Genomic DNA, 25,005 nt, shown 5'->3' on the forward strand with positions numbered 1-25,005 from the left:
AGATTCTAGTTCATCAAAAAGGTACATTATTATCACAGATAATCATTTAATATTTCATATATAGTTTTCATTTATATTAAAATCAATATTGCATTCATTCAGTGTTGTCATAAATAACACAAATGATACTTGATGTAATGCACAAAAGTCTGTATGACTTAATTCATAATAACAATTTAGTGATTAAATCCATAATCATATCATAACAATATAGCAGTGAATGATCATGATGTACAGAAACTGGCGGTATGTTGTTGCACTACGCGCTTTTCGGCAATCTGTATATCGGATCTGCCCTTCTCAAGAAGCCCACAGCCGACCGCATCAACTGAGCAACTTCTTACCCATCTCTCTGCTCCCCTATCCAGTCAAAGTAATTGAGAAGGCCATCAACAAGCAACCCACCTCAAACTTCACCATCTTCTGGGCAACACTCAATCAGGATTCAGAACGAACCACAGCACTGAAACAGCACTCGTCACAGCCACCGATCACATTTGATTCATCCTGGACCCAGGAAAAACAGTGACCTTCATCCTGCTCGACCTTTCTTCCATCTTTGAAACTGTCTCCAATAGCACCCTCATCAATCGGGCTGCACAAAATTGGCATACAAGGATCCTCTCTCAAATGGATCTGTTCCTTCTGCAGAGGAAGAACCCTGCCACCCTTCACATCAGAGACCAAGAAATTGATATGCAGAGTCCCATAGGAATCGTCCCTCTGTTCCACCCTTTTCAACATATACATGACATCTCTCTCCAACATAATCTGATCACAAGACATCACCGTCATCTCCTATGCCGATGACATCCAACTCATCCTCTCCCTGACGGACAGAGCAACCACTGCTAGAACCAACTTCACCAACTGCATGACCATGGTAGCAGACTGGATGTGAACGAACTGTCTGCAGCTCAACTCCGACAAGATGGGAGTACTGGTCTGTGGCAACAAGACCTCCCCATTGGACTCCACCTGGTGGGCATCAGAGCTTGGACAAACACCCACAGACCATGCAAGAAATCCTAGACAGCAAGATCAAGTCAACACACTGTGTACTTCCTGCTTCCATATCCTGCACATGCTGCGAAAAATCTTCAAATGGTTGCCTTAGAACACCAGACGTACTGTCACACAAGCACTCATCACCAGCAGGATGGACTACGGCAACACTCTCTACTCCAGAATCACCAAGCAACTCCTATACAGACAGAACATAGCTGAAAGACTGATACTCGACCTCCCACACCGCACCCACATCACACCGCACCTCAGGAAGCTTCACTGGCTCCGCATTCACAAGCACAGCCAATTTGAACTTCTCATGCACACATACAAAGCCCTGCACAACTCAGAACCAGAATACCTGAACAGCCGCATACACTTTCACCAACCCACCAGACACCTACCCTCTGCCTCACTCACTTGCACACATTACCCGCATCCGCAAAAGCAAAACTGGAGATTGTTCATTCTCCCACATCGCACCCAAGACATGGAACACATCAGAGCCTTCTCCTCACTTCTTGAGTTCCACAAGAAGCTGAAGATCTAGCTCTGCGTATAAGCACCTTGTGGGCCACAAACCAACACACCTGCCAGGCACCTGGATACTGTCTCAGGTGATTAGTGCGCTATACAAATCAATATAACATAACACTTAAATACTCATGGCCTAGAACAACATTCCCATCAACATCAAAATAGTTCCAACTTATTTGTTTACTGTACTGAATTGCACATATATGAACCTGGACAATGCACATCATCACTGAAAATAGACATGGAATTAGGACTTGTAAATCTATACTTACCTACATGCACTTATTGTCTCAAATTGTCGCTCCTCGATTTTCAGGCCTCGTATTTTGGCTCATTATATTTTTCTACTCTGTACTCTGACATACAACAGATTCCCGGACCACTTGAGTTTGTTTGCATGGTGTTCAATAACTACCATGGTCTCTGTCGTAGATACTTTTCTCTTTAGTACATATCATCCTTGTTTCATGTTTGCATCTTTTTTATAGAGGCCACATATTTTGAATGACAAAGACTGCATCACACCCTTAAGGGTGCTGTATTGGGAAGAAACTCAAATTTTTACTGCCCACATCTCTTTTATTTTGCCTTTATCACAAGTGTAGTGTACATCTTCAGTGGATGTTAGTTGCAGGCAATATTTATTTTTAATAGGTTGTTTTCAGGGCTCTGTCTGCCCCCTTCGACCATGCCATAAGAAATAGTTCTACAAGTGTCCATCAGTGACTGCTCAGCCTTAGGTGCTTTGGGGCATACCCCCATCCCCCATGCAACTCACCATATACCAGACAAATTAATTTATATTATTTTCTTTACATTAGTATCTTAATAAAATGTATTTCCCCAATTAAAGTTATTTTTCCATACTACCATTCATTCAGTCATTCCTTTATAGGACGGACCACAGTACTTTCCGTCACAGTGATGCAGTCTGCACTCAGCAGATTGCTCAGGTGTCAGCTAGAGGATTGATTGGGACAATGAGCCAATGCTGTGTAACTGAAATGTGCATTCAGTCAAGCTGAACAGTGTCTTGCCTCAGCCAATCAAACATTCGCAGTTCATGCCGCTGCAATCCGTGCTGTCAAGAATCTGTGGGGAACATAGATACTGCCCCACCTCTCAAATGTAGTGATGGCTTTTCCTGCCCACCAAATCATGGTGCTGCTTTCATATTATTTACAATTATCTGTAGAGAGGGAATCAGAAATAGAGACAGAAAGAGCAAGCAAGAGAAGATGGCAGTTGACTAACAGACAAGAGCAATTATGAAAAATGAAAGTATGAAGGGGAAATGGAAGAGAGAAAACAAGATAGTTAAAGAGAGGGGGCAAAGTTGCAGTGACAAAAAGAGATACTGATGGAGAGGGGGAAGAGACAACAGAGAAAAGGACAGGTGGGCCAAAAGGGGATGCATTGATGAAGGGAAAGAGGGAAAAGCAAGAAGGAGACAGGAGTGGAGTAGGTTGTGGGAAGAGCACAGGAGGAAGGAAGAGATGGGTTAATGTCATAATAGCAGCTGTTTTCGAAAGCAGGTAAGGAAGAAGTATCACTATTGGTAATTTCTGATCTGTCTGCTTCATTTGATCCTATTGATCATGATACCTTGATATATCCCTCCAACATGTGCCACGTGCATCTTCACATAGCCAAAAGTGGTTTCACTTGTTTTCATAAGAATGAAGGATTGCCATCTGTGTCTTTGCTGAGGAATCTTGTACAGCAGCTTGGGGATGAAGCTTGAGCTACAGTTCCCACGTATGTACCACATTACAAATTAGTTTTTACATTTTGGCCTTTGGTGGGGTCCTTTTGGGTCCCCCCACCCCTACAAGTGCCAGAGGGCAGGGTGTCCCTACCCCCTTACATAATTTCCCCCAACTTTTTCAGGACACAAGGACCAAGTCCCCAAGACCTGTACTGTTTGATGCAACATTTTCTTCTGAGTCACGACAAGCCAGTCAGATCACCCAGTACCGCAGGACTGGTCCTGTTTCTGTAGTACGGAAATGGCCGACAAGGGAAAAACTTCCTTGGCCAATCAGCTGGCCTGTTTTTAAAATTTTCAGTACCATGGGATTCTCATGGGACCAACCATCTAGATATACTTAACTTTTTAATCTCTTCAAGCCTAACTTGAGCACCTCTTTAAACACAATTTTCTCGATAACAGCTCAATGAATGTACCCCAAACCACACCCAAAAAGAAATCTGAGTAAAGTTCTGACTTTTTGCCAAATTTGGTTTAATTCCAACCGCTGTGTTTTCTGTATCATGAGCAAAGTTTCTTATTAGAATCAGGACTATCCCCCCCCCCCCCATTTTGTTGACCCCCACTTGACCATTTGGCTTAAAACTTCCATGATGTAGCTGAGGTGGTTGAGCGTTTTGGGAATGTTTCATGTAGGTTTGTCAAACTTCATCAAAGTTATTTAGCAAAATACAACACACTTTTCCTACAGAAACTCTGACCTAGCTATCACTACACATGTATATCTATACACACACACATAGAATGACATCTAATTATTAGCGTTATCTGGCTATTTAAACTTATAATAAAGACATTGAACATAATTTCAAGAAAATGTACTACCTATTAAATAAAACAATGTTAATGACTGTGGAAATTTTCATTATATTATTGTTTAAAAATATTATTTATACATTAAATTAATATATTTACATGAATTAATTATTAAATATACTCCTAATTTGAGTTAATATGAAACATTTTATTTCATTAGGTATAGGTTAAAATTCTATACTTACAATTTACATTTATATTTCACATTACGATATGTATAATACTTCTATTAAGAATAATAAAATATAATTTTGTCTCTGTGGTGGAGATCGATACCTACTTATCTTGTTGTAAAAGGGGGAATAGTTAAAAGTGTAGAGTTACACCAAGGGGTCTCAGTTAAAAATACACACATATAAATATACACATGTACATTTGTAAATAGGCTTCAGGATGTGTAACGTATACCTCATTCCTATTGTCGACTTTTAGTACAGAACGCACAGTTGCAGAGCCCGATAATACGTTCTGCATTGCAGTGTGAGAAACGGCTGTCTAATAGTAATGTTTTTCATCCAGAACACTTTGTTTTCCTACAGTCTCAATGAGCCCTACTCTTCTCCTCAGCAAATAAAATGCATATTCCAGATGTAGTGACATTTTCGGGCGAGGCTTTAAGATGAACAAGGCTATTCATCTGCACATCTTTTCCCGGGCGGAGAACCCCAACCCACAGAATTCTAAGTGTGCCCTCTTTGCACTCTTAGGCAAAGTGACATGATGCAGCTTTGGAATGTAGGTGCAAAATGTGATATTTAGTTACCAAAAGCCACATGGTCCAACAAGATCTATTACACAACTTTGCCCTAGTAGTGCAAATGTGCCACTAGACCAATCGTGAAAAGAAGAGAATTTCCTATGAAAGTGACTGGCTAAGGTGATGCGTTGGTTACTGATTAAAGGTCATAAATAATGCAAAATTAGTTAAAATATTGTAGTGCTACAAACTTGTTGTGAAGAAATGCTTTAGTAGGATTTGAGTCATGACAAAATTATATGTAGTACTGATACATTAAATTACAAATAAATACAAATGTAATAAGATTCAAACTGGGAGAAACAAACAATTCAATTTGAATGTTGATAATGTAGGATTGTATGTATTAATTATATAAAATGTACATTTAACCAAATAATCTGAGAAAAAATTATTTTGAGTACATTTAATTTTGTGCAGCATGTCGATGCAAGGAACTGCCAAGGAAATAGAAATCGAGCTCTGCCCATTACAATTCTTAATTTAAGGACTAGTGATGTAGGTCATTCAGCATTTATGCACTGATATTTTGTTTAACCTTTCCAAGCTAAGTGGCCTATTCCCATGTAAATTAACTCCTGAAGTATAGCAACAAAAAAAGTTGATTAAACTAAGAAACAAATTACAAATATTTTAATTTAAAATATTAACATCAATTTATTTTAAATATTTATTTTAAACCTAGAACATATCAAATCAAATTTACAGCATATTAACTTAAAAGTGTATTAAGTAATTAATATATTAAAATATATTTAGCTTGCAAATACTATTTAATAAAAATAATGTTAAAAATAATCACACTTAAATATTTTTATTTTTAATGTGCATTAAAATGTACAAAACGTTTATAAAATTATGTTTTATATTTTTCTAAAAAGATTAATTACATTTAATACATTTTATATTACTATAACTATAGGTGTGTGTGTGTGTATATATTTATATGTGTGTGTGTGGGGGGGTGAGTGTGTATGTGTATATATATATATGTATATATATATATATATATATATTACCTACTGCGGTTGCCAGTAGGTAGTTATAGTTAGGACCCCTTTTCCATAGGAAATCCGCAACATTCTATTTTGAATAACTTTGGCGCCGGTCGACGAATCCTCGCGAATTTCCCAAAATAGGTGGGGCGCTACGCTCCGCTCCTACCCTGAAAGTCTAGGGGGGATAGGACCTTTAGACAGGGCTACAGCCCGAACGGCTGAACAGAATTACTAGAAATTTGGCAGAGAGGTAGTCCTCAGGTCAAGGAAGTGCCTTTTGTAGGTTTGGTGTAAATCTGTTCCGTAGATTCTGAGAAAATAGCCTTTAAATCAATATATATATCTGAGCTAGCTTACGGTACGCTTACCGTAAGCTTACCGTACGCGTACGGTGGCGTGCGCGAGCGCTAATCTGATTGGCTCTTAGATCTTAGTAAACATTCGAAACAGCCGAAACCAGGAAGCGGCGGCCGCCATTTTCTCTCTCGCACTGAGAGCTAGGTTGTTAAATAAAGCCAATAAACATATAAAGGGGCTGTTTAGACAGCTCCCACACACATAGCCATGTTGAGGGAGTCCCCAAAGACCCCCCAAGGCCAAAAATGCAATTTTTATTTTTTCGCTAATTTCGCCGATTACGCTTACCGTACGCGTACGGTAAAAAATCTAAAAAAAAAAAACACTATCCACACTCTCCCCACCCCCTGTGCTTTTGGTGGCCGCAGACCACCAAATGTGCAGGGCTTAATAGAGGTGTGAAAAACCACAATATTTTAAACAAAAATAATAAAAGAAAAAATTAACAACACTCTCTCCACCCCGTGTGCAAATGGTGCCCGAAGGGCACCATTTGTGCATGGCTTATAAAAATTACGAAAAATTTAAATATTACCTTTCAAAACGAAGTGCATCATATGTCCTCCATGTGCGCACGGTGCGCGAAGCGCATCGTGCGTACATGGCCCATCTAGCGGAACGTGGGCACGCGGTGCGCGTAGCGCACCGTGTGCCCACCGTGCGTGCACGGCACTAACTGCGTAAAGTGGGCGCGCGGTGCGCGAAGCGCACCGCGTGCTTACTGTGCGCGCACGGTGCGCGAAGCGCACCGTGCGCGCACGGAACGAACTGCGTTAAGTGGGCGCGCACGCCACGAATGGCGTAAAGTAACTTAGCATTTAAAAAAACGTACAAATTCACTGAAAAAACCATAGGTTTCACACACGTTATAGTTAGGAATTAGCATTTAAAAAACCTTGCAAATTCACTGAAAAAACCATAGGTTTCACACATGTTATAGTTAGCGGAAATTTTACTGATAAAAAACCAGTGAAATTCCCCCGTTATAGTTAGTGTAGGCAACTATAACTCACGCGACCGCAATCTTCTGCTGATGACATATGTGTCTTTATGAAAAAAAAATATTTGAAATATATGTATAGCTAAAAATGTATGGAAGAAGACATGGGCAAATAAGTGTCTAAATACAGTATTAGCATCAGCAGAGGATTGCGGTCGCGTGAGTTATAGTTGCCTACACTAACTATAACGGGGGAATTTCACTGGTTTTTTATCAGTAAAATTTCCGCTAACTATAACATGTGTGAAACCTATGGTTTTTTCAGTGAATATATATATATACATATATATATATATATATCACTTTCCACTTCCTCAGTCCTCCGGGACACAATTGCGGCGGTGCACAAGACAGGGTCCGAGGAAATCCTGTTATCATAAAACGTCTCACCAAGTGTATCTCGTACACAAAGGCACTCCTCCCCAAAAAACGACACAGCATATCCGAAGTTCCTTCACAAGATTTTAATGTGCTTCAAGCCAAAGGTTTTACCCAACGCGTTTCGACGAACATATCGTCTTGGTCACGGGTAAGTATCTGTTTGGTTTCAACAGTTAAATACAATTGCACGAAAAGAAAAAGACATCGGCACTTTGCACAAGTCGGGCATTCGTTAACATCAAAAGAGGACTATTGTTAGTGTCTATGCCTGATTGAAATTTTGGCGGCCATCTTTGAATGGTAATATACTTGTAATGTCACCGAATACATTCTCAATAAAGTTATACAATTCATCGTTAAGACTTTAGCGGCCATCTTTAAATGGTAACATACTTATAATGTCAACCTTTGGAATTCCATCTTAATAAAGTTATATCTTTCGAAAACAACCGTAACGAGAACAAAATATTGACGAGAACAAAATTAATAGTCCATATTTCTGCAAACATATCAGTGTGAGCAATTTACCAATAATAAATTAATCCTCTATTCTCTTTTGGTGTCATTCACACACTATAAATTCATTAAACTTTGTTCTCAGGTTCCATTTCCATCGTATTATGGGTCTAAAGCCAAAAAGCACACATCATCATCGTGTCCTACCCAAGTGGGTGAATATTCCCAGACTTAAGATAAATGAATAAAGGAGTGTTCTATCCAAGTGGTTGGCCTGACCTGATATCTGAAAAGAAAATGTCCCTATAATAATCCTTTTCTACAGTACATAATATGATTTTAGTACCAATTTGCACAGTCAATTTGACTAATTCTTCTTAATTCAATAACAAGAGTCTAAGAACCCTAAAATAATTCAACTTAAATATTATATCTTGAAACAAAATCATGCCCAAGTGGGCAACAATTAATTCTATACCGCTTGTTCTGACTCTTGTAATTATGCTTCTTTTTGGCACTTTCAATCTTGATTGTTGCCTCTTTCATCCTTTATTCTACGTCTGGAATCACCTAAATATTATGAGTGGAGATAGCAAACAGAACAAAATTCAATCAGACTAGTCCTCTTAAAATTCTAGCGCCGATGTTGTCCAACTAAAAGGATTAATACAGATTTAACTGTAGAGCAGGTCAGAGCTAAATTACTGGCAGCCTAACAAGAGATAATACATGAGGTTAAGGACATACGTCAAGAAATTAGAAATGGAAATCTGATCATTTCGATTATAAACAGCAAAGTCTTACAAAACCATTGGGGTTTCAGGGGAAATGATAGCCATGACAATTAAAATGTACATCCCAGTTCTGAAAGGACTTACAGTTTCCTAATTAGCATATGTTAAACTCAGTCGCCCAAGTGCCAGGACAATTCTTCCTCTGAATTTAAACCTACTGGAATCTTGGTATCGAGTTCCATAATGTACCTAGACTCAAGTTGACGTAATTTGCGAATTCTATCGCCTCCTCTCATGGAGGGCAAGATTCGGTCTAAGACAAAAAACTTTAGAAGATTACGGTTACTTTTGTGGAACTCCTCAAAGTGCCTGGCAATGGGGGACAATTTATCCTTATTTTGAATTGCCCTCATATGCTCCAAGATGCGTTTCTTAGCAGCAAACATAGTGCTGCCCACATACTTCTTGGGGCATGGGCATACCAACACATAGACACAATAATCTGACAAGCATGTTAAATGTTTCTCAATGCGTCTATTGCTGTCAGAAACTGGAAAATACACTGTTTTAACATTGGTACTGGTTTTGCATGCCTTGCACGACATGCATGTGAAAAAACCCTGGACATCCAAATAAGATCCTCTTTTACTGGGTACCTCATTACTGCATAGTTTGTCTTTTAGAGAATTAGCTTTTCTATAGGTGACAATTACGGCATCTCCTAATATGTCCTCCAATGTGGGTTCAGTTTTTAAAATCCCCCAATGTCTATTTAGACAACTTCTTACTTCATGAGAACTAGAATTAAAAGTCGAGATGAATCTCACAGTTTGAACATCATTCATCTGCACTTTATTCTTTGATTTCAATAGTTCAGATTGTGTGAACTGGTCTGCCTTCGAGAGTGCATCTAAGATCACATTTAATTTGTAGCCTCTTTCAACAAATCTTTTTGTCATGCACTCGCTTTCATTTTTGAAATCCGCATCCGTGCTGCAATTCCTCCGAGCCCGGAGGAATTCCCCATACGGAATGCTGCGAATTAAATTTTTGGGATGGTTACTTTCTGCGTGTAGTAAGGTGTTACCTGCAGTAATCTTACGGTACAGGCGAGAACATAGCTTATTGTTGACAGCCTCAATTTCCAAGTCCAAAAATTGGATTTTCTGGCTATTGATTGTTCCCTCCAATTTTAAATTCTTAGTATTCTTATTCAGACTGGAAATGAAACTCTCAGCTAGTTCATGTGGGCCATCCCAGATGATGAATAAATCATCAATATACCGCAGCCATATTTTCACATGGCTGCGGTATAACTCATTCGTTCTGGACACCTGCTGCTCCCAGCAGCCCATAAAAAGATTAGCAAAACTGGGAGCAAAACAGGTGCCCATGGCTGTCCCTTGTTTTTGTCTGTAAAATTTATCATTAAAGATAAAGAAGTTATTCTCCAGACAAAATTTCATCATGTTTAACACCATTTCACTATGTTCCAAAAATGAGACCGATCTGGTATTCAAGAATTGTTTGCAAGCCTCTATTCCATCAGTATGTAGGATAGAGGTATATAGACTGCAAACATCCAAGGAAATTAGCAGGAAGCTGTCCTCCCATCTAACCTCTTTGATTTTGTTTAGGAAGTCTTTGCTGTCTTGTAAGTATGATGGCATAGTCTGAACATATGGACGCAAAAAGAAATCAATGTATTTGGAAGTATTCTCTGTTAGACACCCTATCGAAGAGACAATAGGTCTCCCTGGAGGTGAAATGGGATTTTTATGTAATTTAGGTAATAAATAAAGAATGGGTATTTTGGGATTACGGTTCAAAAGAAAAGAATACTCATCCCATTCTAAGATTCCCTTCGAATGCCATTCTTTAAGCATGTTGTGAAATGTGACATTGGATTCATCTATGGCACTGATTGATACTTGTTCATAGCACTCTTGATTATTCACTTGACTCAACCCTTCTTGTATGTAATCATGCACATTTAGAATAACAACTTTCCCGCCTTTATCTGACTGGCGTATCACAATACTTCTATCTGATTGTAGGGATTTGATTGCTAGTCTATGATCCTTAGTCAAATTGTCCCCCAGCCATTTCTTCTTCTTTGCCAGATTTTTGAGGTCATTGATTACCAGGGTTTCAAAGATATCAATGCCACAGGGTGGCAACGTTGGATTAAAAACAGATTTTGGTTTGAAATGGTTTGGACAGTTAAAATCAGTTTTGTAACCCAATGTTTGTGCATTAATCGCTCCTATTTCAACATTCTCATAATCCAATTCCTTCAGAGCAATTAGAGTGTTAACTTCATTAATGGTTACAGTAACCGGCAAACATGTGGGATGAGTGCTGTGAGTTACAACATTTTTAACTTTCAATTTGTGCCATTTGTGTAAACGTAATTTGCGAGTAAAATAAAATAAATCAATTCTCTCTTGGGAATAGGAAAAGTTAGAGGAAGGGCAAAAGGAAAGGCCATATTGTAAGACCTCCAACTCAGCAGTATTCAGTGATCGTAGGGAAAGATTTACCACATTTCTGCAGTCATTCATTTTCCTCGTCTTTTTTGCCCCCGTGTTTCCACTCCCATTGGGGTTGTCGTTACTTTTCCGCCATCCACCCCTCCTGGTTTGCTTGTGGATGGCGAGGTTTTGCCTCTTCCTCTGCCGCGTCCTGTGAAGCCTCGTCCTCGTCCTCGTCCCCTTCCCCTTCCTCGGCCTCTGTTGATTTGCCAATTTTGTTGGTTTGACGTTAGATTCATTAGACGAAACTCCTCCCAAAAATTTGCCGATTGGTGAGACGTTTTATATATATTTTTCAGTTGGCGCTTTATCGGAGCGTTGTCACGTCTTCAGGGACATTCCAGTCCAGCAAGTGAACCCCTAACATGACAGCAACCCACTGGGGTAATTATTTTAAAGTGATTGTGGCGATCAATGTAAATAAAGAGAACTTTCAAATAACTCACCTGACCAGCATGCATTATGTTTGGACACGCCCACAAGGGAGGATAAATAAGCGAGCCAGGTGTCATGATATGCTTTAATCACCTTCGCCAGCACCCGTGAGCAAGGGCGCAGAGACGCTTGAAACGCGTAGGGATTTGTTGGTGCTTCAAATGCTGCACGTCTGGGGACCACGTTGCAGGATTGCCGTGAGGACCGAGCTAGGTGACGACGGGTGGTGGCTCTCCAAGCTAGGTACTTTGTTTGTTGATGGACAATTTTGCGGCCTTGCCTGGGTCGCGGGGAGCCCTCCTGCGGATGAGCGGATCCGGGCGCAGCTATTTCAGTTGGCGCTTTATCGGAGCGTTGTCACGTCTTCAGGGACATTCCAGTCCAGCAAGTGAACCCCTAACATGACAGCAACCCACTGGGGTAATTATTTTAAAGTGATTGTGGCGATCAATGTAAATAAAGAGAACTTTCAAATAACTCACCTGACCAGCATGCATTATGTTTGGTCACGCCCACAAGGGAGGATAAATAAGCGAGCCAGGTGTCATGATATGCTTTAATCACCTTCGCCAGCACCCGTGAGCAAGGGCGCAGAGACGCTTGAAACGCGTAGGGATTTGTTGGTGCTTCAAATGCTGCACGTCTGGGGACCACGTTGCAGGATTGCCGTGAGGACCGAGCTAGGTGACGACGGGTGGTGGCTCTCCAAGCTAGGTACTTTGTTTGTTGATGGACAATTTTGCGGCCTTGCCTGGGTCGCGGGGAGCCCTCCTGCGGATGAGCGGATCCGGGCGCAGCTATTTCAGTTGGCGCTTTATCGGAGCGTTGTCACGTCTTCAGGGACATTCCAGTCCAGCAAGTGAACCCCTAACATGACAGCAACCCACTGGGGTAATTATTTTAAAGTGATTGTGGCGATCAATGTAAATAAAGAGAACTTTCAAATAACTCACCTGACCAGCATGCATTATGTTTGGACACGCCCACAAGGGAGGATAAATAAGCGAGCCAGGTGTCATGATATGCTTTAATCACCTTCGCCAGCACCCGTGAGCAAGGGCGCAGAGACGCTTGAAACGCGTAGGGATTTGTTGGTGCTTCAAATGCTGCACGTCTGGGGACCACGTTGCAGGATTGCCGTGAGGACCGAGCTAGGTGACGACGGGTGGTGGCTCTCCAAGCTAGGTACTTTGTTTGTTGATGGACAATTTTGCGGCCTTGCCAGGGTCGCGGGGAGCCCTCCTGCGGATGAGCGGATCCGGGCGCAGCTATTTCAGTTGGCGCTTTATCGGAGCGTTGTCACGTCTTCAGGGACATTCCAGTCCAGCAAGTGAACCCCTAACATGACAGCAACCCACTGGGGTAATTATTTTAAAGTGATTGTGGCGATCAATGTAAATAAAGAGAACTTTCAAATAACTCACCTGACCAGCATGCATTATGTTTGGACACGCCCACAAGGGAGGATAAATAAGCGAGCCAGGTGTCATGATATGCTTTAATCACCTTCGCCAGCACCCGTGAGCAAGGGCGCAGAGACGCTTGAAACGCGTAGGGATTTGTTGGTGCTTCAAATGCTGCACGTCTGGGGACCACGTTGCAGGATTGCCGTGAGGACCGAGCTAGGTGACGACGGGTGGTGGCTCTCCAAGCTAGGTACTTTGTTTGTTGATGGACAATTTTGCGGCCTTGCCTGGGTCGCGGGGAGCCCTCCTGCGGATGAGCGGATCCGGGCGCAGCTATTTCAGTTGGCGCTTTATCGGAGCGTTGTCACGTCTTCAGGGACATTCCAGTCCAGCAAGTGAACCCCTAACATGACAGCAACCCACTGGGGTAATTATTTTAAAGTGATTGTGGCGATCAATGTAAATAAAGAGAACTTTCAAATAACTCACCTGACCAGCATGCATTATGTTTGGACACGCCCACAAGGGAGGATAAATAAGCGAGCCAGGTGTCATGATATGCTTTAATCACCTTCGCCAGCACCCGTGAGCAAGGGCGCAGAGACGCTTGAAACGCGTAGGGATTTGTTGGTGCTTCAAATGCTGCACGTCTGGGGACCACGTTGCAGGATTGCCGTGAGGACCGAGCTAGGTGACGACGGGTGGTGGCTCTCCAAGCTAGGTACTTTGTTTGTTGATGGACAATTTTGCGGCCTTGCCTGGGTCGCGGGGAGCCCTCCTGCGGATGAGCGGATCCGGGCGCAGCTATTTCAGTTGGCGCTTTATCGGAGCGTTGTCACGTCTTCAGGGACATTCCAGTCCAGCAAGTGAACCCCTAACATGACAGCAACCCACTGGGGTAATTATTTTAAAGTGATTGTGGCGATCAATGTAAATAAAGAGAACTTTCAAATAACTCACCTGACCAGCATGCATTATGTTTGGACACGCCCACAAGGGAGGATAAATAAGCGAGCCAGGTGTCATGATATGCTTTAATCACCTTCGCCAGCACCCGTGAGCAAGGGCGCAGAGACGCTTGAAACGCGTAGGGATTTGTTGGTGCTTCAAATGCTGCACGTCTGGGGACCACGTTGCAGGATTGCCGTGAGGACCGAGCTAGGTGACGACGGGTGGTGGCTCTCCAAGCTAGGTACTTTGTTTGTTGATATATATATATATATATATATATTGGGAAAAAGAGTTGCCCTTGCTCAAGGAAGCACTCACGATGAGTTTTGCACGACTTTAATTGGAGGTTGTGGCACAAAGTACAGGAAACATTCAGAGCTCTTCTTTCACCTTACGCGTTTCGGGCTAGCGCCCTTTTTCACAGGTGTTCTCTGGGGTGATTGAGAACGGTGCGCGGTCATCTTTTCAAGTCCTCATTTCCCCGCCCCCATGGGCGTGTCGCTAGTGCTCGGGATTCTGGTTCTTGTGGTTCGCAGCACCGCATCCCATGTGGGATTCTTCTCCACCTCACATTAAAAACATCAAAGGACCCATGTGGGTTGATGAATGGCTCACCACACAGTCTGCCACTCGTAAAATTCCACCAATAGTGGCCCCATCGTCCAAAATGCTGACTATCCCTCGACGTCAACACTGGTCCGCACTGCTGCGGTGGTGCTCCCTCACGGCTGGACTGGCCGTAAATATTGGAAGAAAGAGTTGCCCTTGCTCAAGGAAGCACTCACGATGAGTTTTGCACGACTTTAATTGGAGGTTGTGGCACAAAGTACAGGAAACATTCAGAGCTCTTCTTTCACCTTACGCGTTTCGGGCTAGCGCCCTTGTTCACAGGTGTTCTCTGGGGTGATTGAGAACGGTGCGCGGTCATCTTTTCAAGTCCTCATTTCCCCGCCCCCATGGGCGTGTCGCTAGTGCTCGGGATTCTGGTTCTTGTGGTTCGCAGCACCGCATCCCATGTGGGATTCTTCTCCACCTCACATTAAAAACATCAAAGGACCCATGTGGGATGATGAATGGCTCACCACACAGTCTGCCACTCGTAAAATTCCACCAATAGTTGCCCCATCGTCCAAAATGCTGACTATCCCTCGACGTCAACACTGGTCCGCACTGCTGCGGCGGTGCTCCCTCACGGCTGGACTGGCCGTAAATATTGGAAGAAAGAGTTGCCCTTGCTCAAGGAAGCACTCACGATGAGTTTTGCACGACTTTAATTGGAGGTTGTGGCACAAAGTACAGGAAACATTCAGAGCTCTTCTTTCACCTTACGCGTTTCGGGCTAGCGCCCTTGTTCACAGGTGTTCTCTGGGGTGATTGAGAACGGTGCGCGGTCATCTTTTCAAGTCCTCATTTCCCCGCCCCCATGGGCGTGTAGCTAGTGCTCGGGATTCTGGTTCTTGTGGTTCGCAGCACCGCATCCCATGTGGGATTCTTCTCCACCTCACATTAAAAACATCAAAGGACCCATGTGGGTTGATGAATGGCTCACCACACAGTCTGCCACTCGTAAAATTCCACCAATAGTGGCCCCATCGTCCAAAATGCTGACTATCCCTCGACGTCAACACTGGTCCGCACTGCTGCGGCGGTGCTCCCTCACGGCTGGACTGGCCGTAAATATTGGAAGAAAGAGTTGCCCTTGCTCAAGGAAGCACTCACGATGAGTTTTGCACGACTTTAATTGGAGGTTGTGGCACAAAGTACAGGAAACATTCAGAGCTCTTCTTTCACCTTACGCGTTTCGGGCTAGCGCCCTTGTTCACAGGTGTTCTCTGGGGTGATTGAGAACGGTGCGCGGTCATCTTTTCAAGTCCTCATTTCCCCGCCCCCATGGGCGTGTCGCTAGTGCTCGGGATTCTGGTTCTTGTGGTTCGCAGCACCGCATCCCATGTGGGATTCTTCTCCACCTCACATTAAAAACATCAAAGGACCCATGTGGGTTGATGAATGGCTCACCACACAGTCTGCCACTCGTAAAATTCCACCAATAGTGGCCCCATCGTCCAAAATGCTGACTATCCCTCGACGTCAACACTGGTCCGCACTGCTGCGGCGGTGCTCCCTCACGGCTGGACTGGCCGTAAATATTGGAAGAAAGAGTTGCCCTTGCTCAAGGAAGCACTCACGATGAGTTTTGCACGACTTTAATTGGAGGTTGTGGCACAAAATACAGGAAACATTCAGAGCTCTTCTTTCACCTTACGCGTTTCGGGCTAGCGCCCTTGTTCACAGGTGTTCTCTGGGGTGATTGAGAACGGTGCGCGGTCATCTTTTCAAGTCCTCATTTCCCCGCCCCCATGGGCGTGTCGCTAATGCTCGGGATTCTGGTTCTTGTGGTTCGCAGCACCGCATCCCATGTGGGATTCTTCTCCACCTCACATTAAAAACATCAAAGGACCCATGTGGGTTGATGAATGGCTCACCACACAGTCTGCCACTCGTAAAATTCCACCAATAGTGGCCCCATCGTCCAAAATGCTGACTATCCCTCGACGTCAACACTGGTCCGCACTGCTGCGGCGGTGCTCCCAACCCACATGGGTCCTTTGATGTTTTTAATGTGAGGTGGAGAAGAATCCCACATGGGATGCGGTGCTGCGAACCACAAGAACCAGAATCCCGAGCACTAGCGACACGCCCATGGGGGCGGGGAAATGAGGACTTGAAAAGATGACCGCGCACCGTTCTCAATCACCCCAGAGAACACCTGTGAACAAGGGCGCTAGCCCGAAACGCGTAAGGTGAAAGAAGAGCTCTGAATGTTTCCTGTACTTTGTGCCACAACCTCCAATTAAAGTCGTGCAAAACTCATCGTGAGTGCTTCCTTGAGCAAGGGCAACTCTTTCTTCCAATATATATATATATATATATATATATGTTGAAAAAATAACTTGATTTAATTAATTGGTTATATTTTAGGTCCCTGCCTCCATTATTGTCTATGGGAGTTGGTTGCTGTACCTGTGAGTGGCCATATGTGGTGCTGGACTTACTCCAAGGCTGAGCTGATGTACATTTATTACTATTTTGGGGGTTATTTTGGCTATAGTAACTTTAAAGTGCAGTATGTGAATAGCAGTGAGCTTACACTTCAGTGGGTGGGAGTTTGAATATGCATGTCCTTCCTTAAACCCTTCTTTACCCCTTCTTTATATCCTTCCATTTAGTAGCAAGTATTCCCTATTTTCCAGTCACTCGCCCGGGTTTCTCTCGCATTTACTACTAAGGGCCTGATTTCGATGTCGTTCGGAGGCCTCCGAATCGGATTCGGCTTTCCTGGATCCGATTCATAGCCCTTGTTTCTGACCGAATCGTGCACAGGTCCAAACGACCAAGTACGATGTGATCATCTTGTCCGTGTTAACCGAATCGTTTCTGAACCCGATCCGGTTCATGACACGTTCGTAGCCGAATTGTGCTGCGCAGTGGAGCAGTATTCCAAACGAGCGAATACGATGCACGATTAAGACAGCTGTAACGACTCGGTCTCAGCGAGAAGAAATGGCTGTCGGAATCGGACTTCGGGGGCCAAAGCAAGCCCTCCTTCACCTGGGGCCCTCTGAATCTGTCACAGGGGGTGCCCATGTGTTCCCCCGATCCAAGCATGCATAGTGTGGTGGGCACCATAGGGTACGTTTTCCCCACCCACCCCTTTTTGCTATAGAGTTCAATGGGAGTCCGAGCGAACCGAGTCCGTAAGCATACGGATGCATCGTACTCGCTCGGTCGGACTCTAGCGCTCCGAGTCGTACGGAAAGCATTTCAGATCCGAATCGGTCGGGATGTTTTCCTTACGAGATCAGAATCGACCCCTAAAATATATACCTCCGTGTGCGGAGATGTTTTCTTATGTGAGAGAGAACTTAAACAGAAAAGATGGGAGAGGAGGAAGTCTCTACAGGTAGGTTTGTGAATAGCATTTTGTGATGCATGAGTAATACTTTTGTAGTACTGTTAAACATACTACAAAGTGCAGTGTGTGACTAGGCCCCAAACTACTGGTATATACATCTAGTGAATTGTCTTGGTAGGTAGTTTGCAAGTAGGCAATACATTGTAAAGATGCAACAAAGAAATGTGAGTGTATTGATATACGAACAATGTCTACCTGCATAATTTGCAAAAAGCACTAATGCATCTTTATTTTTTTTCTCAACAGAGGTGTTTCATCTGTGGTTTGTGATTTTGTGAGCATAGCAAGTTCAGTGGATGGAACAGATGGAAAAAGTATATTAAGAGCATATTGTTTTAATGTATGAGTTCAAGGGTCTCTCTGTCTTTTTTGTAGTCATAACTATATATTGTGTTAACAAATAACTGTTTATTGAATACCAATCAGCATGTCTACCAAATTGAAAATATTATTGTAATCACTGTACAGGTATCATAAGGAAATTACATAATCCAAATTTGCTCTACAGTGTCGACTCTTTAAATTCTGCGTAATCAGTTGTCCATGTAAACAGAAAACCAAAAAGAAATGTGCTTCAGCTTGTTTTTCTTTATATAGCATAACTGTACCCTATTTGCAGTATAAATCAAGGTTTTCCGCATTATAAGTGAAGCATGCACTGGCTAAGTGAAGCTGTGTAAGTGTAGCATACAAAGGACTGGCTACGTCATTGTACTGCATGATCTCTCTAAGACTTATGTACCTTTGGGCATGTTGAGAATTGCCGGGAAGTGCACAGCTGCAGCTCACTTACAGTTTTCCAGATTCCCCCCATAATTAGAACCATTTGAATGGGTAAGGTCAGATGCAAACATTAAAGACGGTCAGAGTTTGTAGGCCAGCCAGATGAGCACTCAAGTCCTACTAAAACTTTGTGCGTTAGACACCATGTCTTTTGGAAGTGGTTCTATAATGGGCATAATTGGAGCTGGCTATGACATGCGATTATAGGGCATTGACAATGTTGGCACTTTCACTAATAAATGTAGAGGGCTGATGCTCAGGAGCTGGGCAGCGGGAGTTCCAAAGGACGGGGGCCCTTGAACAAATAAAGAAAACCTTGCAGGAGAAAATTCAAAGTCAGAATCCTAAAGGTTTATTCAAATATTAATACTCATTACAGAAGACAAAAAGTAGTTACTTACATTCAAATCAACATCTATAATGCATACAAAGAATGCCAATTGCAAGGGAGCATAACATAAAGTAATTAGCCATAACCAAGTATAGTTCAGTAATGAACTAATCTACTCAGGTCGTAAGTCGAGGGAAAAAATATATCTGCTAACAGTCTAATTATAAAGTCAGATAACAGTCGACATGGGACCTGCTCGCAATGAAAGCTCTAAGCATAAATCAAATGAACACATTATCACAGAGTCTGCCTTCATAAAATTGTGCAAAGAATTCTTGCATGAATCTAAGGAATGTCTAAAGGTATATGGCACACATCCCAGAAAAGACACATTTTATAGTTTCAGAGAAGGGGAAAACCGCACTCCTGACATAGCGTGAAGTGGCTTCATAAGGCTTTACTAGCAAAGATACATGACGTAAACCAATCAACATCGCTGAAATTGTGCTTCATAAAGCAGGCTACTTTTGGGGCTAGGCTACCTAGATTATTACGAGATAATGATCCCTTCTACCCTACAAAGAAGGGAAATTACATTGCACTATTGAAGCAAGCGAAACAATAAACCATATTAAAATGAATAGAAATATAGTTGTGGCAGCAGACAGCACCAGCCTTGATTATAGCAACATACAAGAACAGCTCTACATGGTTTTCTCCTAAAGCACACTGATTTATACAATACAAGAAACAACCATGAAATGAATCCGCTTTTGGCTATTTTATAAAAAGGAAAAACACAGAAGAGGACAAAACATGCATGTAAAAGGTTTTTGGGCCAACTTTAAAAGCCACATTTTCTTCAGCTGCAAACAGGCTAAAGGCCCGGTAAATTAATTTTGTGGACTAGTTATGCTAACACATGTAGATAAACATAATTTTCAAATTAATAAGATGCTGTCAATTACTCTCTAATGATTTTTGAAATCATGATAAATTACACCACACTTCTCTACAATAATTCATCCATCAGTTTTGGTTTCTTCAACTTTGTCTTCTCCAGAGCTTTCATTTCATTGTAAATTTGGGATTTGATGTCAAGTACAGAAAACTTTCAAACGTTTAATAGAAGAAATAGACCAATTCGATTGAGAATAATTTTAATATTAGAAGTTAGTTTCCTTTTTAATATGGCACCACCACATTACCAAACCATTAGCCGATCCTTTCAATTCCTTTTTTAATTGTACTCAACCACAAATCAATTATTTTCCATGCACCGTCTGATCCAAGGATTTAGTTTCATTCAAAATATCTGTTATATTATTAATATATTCATTAATTGGTATGCTTTTATCATGCACAAATGTATAGCATTACTGGACCTTAATTACACATCACACACCACTTTCATTTGCAATTAAAATATCTGAAGCTAACCTATTTTGCATAACCATTGCACAAATGGCTATTATCTCTTTATTAATTTTACTTAATTCACATGCAGTATTAATAGCCAAACGATCCTTCAAAGTAGATAATTTTCTAATTTTCACATCATTCAAGGCAACACTAATAGGAGGAATCAACACATCAAATATATCCACAAGCACTTGACCAAATCCATGGTTCCCTTTTTTTCAAACGTGTTTAACTCATCTCATTCATCTCACCTATATGATTCACTCTTGAAAAGAGTAACACAATATAGCAGAAAGCTACGCGATTACTTGAAATGTTAAAATAGGCTGTTTTACCACAGACCTGATAAATTCCACTAAATATTGGATCATTACCCAACATATCTCTTGTCAACTATATAATTATAACTGCACTCATTTGTCCCAGTCATCTCTGAAGTTTCCAGTTCATCATGTTTCTCTCACATCATGCATATAACTTCTTTCTTCTCCTGATGAATTTAAAGTCCAGGATGTATCTTTCAATTTTTAAATCTCTCCTGCTGCTTCCTGTAATTGAATCTCCTTTGGTTCTGCAGTGTTTCTACTAGTTTTCACTCTCCTTTTATTAAATTCTATAATAACGTTATGCTCTACATCAGTCAACCTACACACATACTTCTGATAAGTTATATCAAGACTTTCTTTAGGTAGAGTAATAAGCAGGAGTGGGCAAAATATTCCTTTCCGCTCACGGAATTGGCAGATTTTTGGCCACTCCGTGTTACTCTTTAACGCGAAGTTCTGGCTAAATTCAGCCAATCGCAGCGTGGCAGAATTTTTCTCCAGTGAGTCTCCAGAATATGCAAGATGGCGAGGAAGATTTGTCGCCCGAGTGCGATTTGGGTTGTAGTTTGTCAGTCACCAGCGTTCGCGAGCAGTTGTGGTCAGAGGGTTGCAAATGGAGTAGATTTTCTACTCAAGCTGCAGCAAAACCAACCCACATGGCTGCGTGCTCTTGTGTAATGCATGGTGCCATTCACTTTGATTTTCAGCGCCGCTTGTGCTACCTGCGCTACATTGCAGTACAAGCAACATATTTAATGACCGTTGGTGGAATTTTGTGGAATCTTGCTGAGTTTTTCTATAACTCCGTGGAATTCCGTAGAGTGAAACTCTGCAAGTTCCGCCCACCCCTAGTAATAAATCCATTATATTACCAGAAGCCAAATTCGTAATGTCAGATAATTCATCAAAAGGTACCTCATAATCCACTTCATACTCCTCCAGTAGATCCTGTCTTAACAGAATTGACAAATATATGCTGCAAGAAATTCCATAACTCAAAAAGAGTTGAAATTAAATAGCTCCCTATGAAATAGAAGTATGCCGGTAAATACATACGTAACAGTTACCAACATTCATAATCTTTTGTTATTCTGCATGCAGATTAACATAAGTATTTTTCCTAAACGGACACATCTGTAAGAGCTGATCTACTAATTCTTGTGTGTTACTATGATATAAATCATTTTTATCTTCATAAGCATATCCACCCAGATAATTCATACTCACTAATATGCCAATTAAAACTAGGAAAATGAAAATCGTAAAAACTATTTTAGAGCTAAGCAGATTTTTTGCAAATAGCCACCTTCTTTGTATAAAAACATTCAAAAGCAAATACTGAACCTCTAAACTAGGTACAAAATTTGCAAAAATGAAGTTCTTCCAAAATGTGAGAAATTTGATAGATAAAATGTTAGTTTTCACGATAAATTGGTGTAAGGAGATATGGTCATATGATTCAACATGTTCAATTTATAAGGTTTCAAGCAGGCAACAAAACCATCTTCAGTTGGATACCTAAGGTACAAAATGAATTGTCTTCAAAGCATGTATTAGTATTAAAAAAACAAGCATAAACAAAATAAATCTATATAAGATTCTAATCTAAGAGAATTATGCAGGCTTCTTCTTGAAAACTCAGTTCCATTACTCCATCAGGAAATCATTCTCTATTGACCACCTTCATTGTTAGCTCATGCCTATTCAATGAGGTTCCTCTTAGAAATCTGTAGTCTCACACATCAGTGTCTCTTTCTGTTGGTTCAGTATTTGACAAATATGCTCATTCAGGAGATGCATACTTCTTGTTTGGCACTCTCAAGCTTGTTGATGTCCTGATCTCAGGCTTTGTAGAATCTCTTCCATTCAGATCTGTCACTGTTTCAGATGATTTTTCTCAATTTTTCTTCATACTGTCAACTTATTATAATGCTCTTTAAATTCCCTAACACCTTCATACCAATCAGTTTGTATCAAACTTCCAATCTCAGTCCGATTTGTTCCACTTGTCTCATCTTCACTTGATTTATGATTTGCACAACTTGCAACCTTACACCTTGAATTGCTTTTAGGGTTTTCAGAGTTCACGTTTTCAAAGTTTGATTTCCTTGCTTCTCTTTTTGTTGTTGATGTTATTCTTCTTGAACTATTTGTTCTCCCCCCTCTGGATCAACCTAACGAACCTGAGCTTGACTGACTCTGTGAATTAGTGGTATGTGTCACCATCACTTCATCTGCAGTCTTCACTCTCTTTTATTGAGATGCATCGATCCAATGTGGCAACCCTCCACACTTCACAGCAGTATTTGTTACCAAAATCGCTTGGTAAGGTCCTTTCCATCGAGGTTCCAAGCAAGGTTTTCAAAAATACTTCTTCACCATAATCCAGTCACCAGGCTGAGCGTCATGGTAGTGTTCTTCACTTGCTGAGGGTGTAGCCAAATTTAGGTGATGAGAGATGGAGCGTGCCAGATTAGCCGAATTGATGCAGTAATCCAAAACCATATCATCAGTAATAATCACAAGCGCAGATGAAGGAATACCAAGAATTGCTCGTCCCAAATAGACTTCATGAGGAGACAAGCCTGTAGTCTTATGTGTGCTCCTCATACTCAACAGAATTAATGGAAGAGAATCTGGCAATTTCAGTGCTGTTGATACACACACTTGGGCTAATGTTGCTTTCAGTCCCTTTCTACAATTACTGATGTTTCTGGATGACACCCATAATGGAATGTCTGCTCCACTGTCAGTGCCATGCAAAGGACTCTCATGACTTCATTTTTAAATTGAGTCCCCCTATCTGATTCTAAAGAATTTGGCAAACTGAATCCAGGGATGTACTCTCTCAATACAAGCTAAGCTACAGTGATAGCATCACATCTTCTGGTTAGATATCCTCTACCTACCTACTATACAAACAAACATTAGAATACATCTTAACCCATTGCTCACAGGCATTTCAACAAAATCTATTGTTTATTCTATATATAAGAGACGTTCTGATTTCCCTATGTGACGCATGGTCACATTTGTCCTCCTTCCAGTCTTTGCATGCTGACAGGTAACAGATCTGTTGGAAAAAGGCCCTCTCTGAAGGGTCACCCCAAACTTTTTGCTGAACTGTTTTTATTGGCCTTAGGACTTTACCACTGCTAATCACTGCTAAAGTGCATGTGCTTCTCCCCTAATCATGGTATAATTGGTTTACACCTGTTTGGTTTTAATTTACTTGCATGTCCCTTGTAAAGGGAAATACCATATACCCAGGTCCTGTAAACAAAATGCTACTAGTCGGCCTGCAGCAGTGATTGTGCCACTCACACAAGTAGTTTGAAAACCTGTCTCAGGCCTGCCACTGTTGGGCCTGTGTGTGCAGTTTAATGGCACTTCGACTTGGCATTTAAAACTACTTGTGAAGCCTTAAACCACCCCTTTTATTGCATATAAGTCACCCCTAAGATAGGCCCGAAGTCACCCTAAGGGCAGGGTGCCATGTAACTAAAAGGTAGGACATGTACTTTTAAAATTTGTTTGTCACTACTGTGAAGCCTACCCCTCTTATAGGCTAGCATTGGGAATTCCTTAAAACACTTTTAAGCTGATTCCCGATTAGAGAGGTATAGCTAGATCATGTTTTATATCGTTGGAATGGTGATGATAAATCCTCTTTAGTGGTAAAGTTGGATTTAACATTACTATTTTAGAAATGTCATTATTAGAAAGTGGACATTTCTCTGCTCTTTCTGCTGTGTGTGCCCTGCACCCTGCCTCCAATACACGTCTGAGGTGGGTGACAGCTACACTTTGTGCATTCCCTCCAGACAGTCACAAACACAGGAAGGGTTGGTGTGACAGAGAACTCATCTGCATTCATCAACAATCTGATAGCTCTCCCTGGGCAGGAAGAGGGGAAGGGAGCTGACACTTACTTCTGAATAGGTAGTGTCCTGTGTCCCACACAAAGGACTGATTACCCCCTGCAGATAGCCTGGCAGACAGGCCTGGGATTAAGGGGGACCTGTGCAC

The 25,005-nt window shown here is 41.7% G+C and overlaps 1 protein-coding gene across 2 annotated transcripts in view; it reads left to right on the forward strand.

Annotated features, from left to right (window-relative positions):
• FBXW12 (F-box and WD repeat domain containing 12) overlaps positions 1-18,682 on the forward strand; it is a 164,486-nt gene extending 145,804 nt beyond the window's left edge. For both annotated transcript variants that reach the window (XM_085624555.1, XM_085624556.1), the window contains one exon: positions 18,361-18,682. In XM_085624555.1, the coding sequence (XP_085480681.1) occupies positions 18,361-18,460 (100 nt within the window). In that variant the 3' untranslated portion in view covers positions 18,461-18,682. The remainder of the gene's footprint in view (positions 1-18,360) is intronic.
• Positions 18,683-25,005: the final 6,323 nt, after the last annotated feature.

Source organism: Triturus cristatus, chromosome 9, assembly GCF_964204655.1.
Source record: "Triturus cristatus chromosome 9, aTriCri1.1, whole genome shotgun sequence".
Taxonomy (NCBI): domain Eukaryota; kingdom Metazoa; phylum Chordata; class Amphibia; order Caudata; family Salamandridae; genus Triturus; species Triturus cristatus.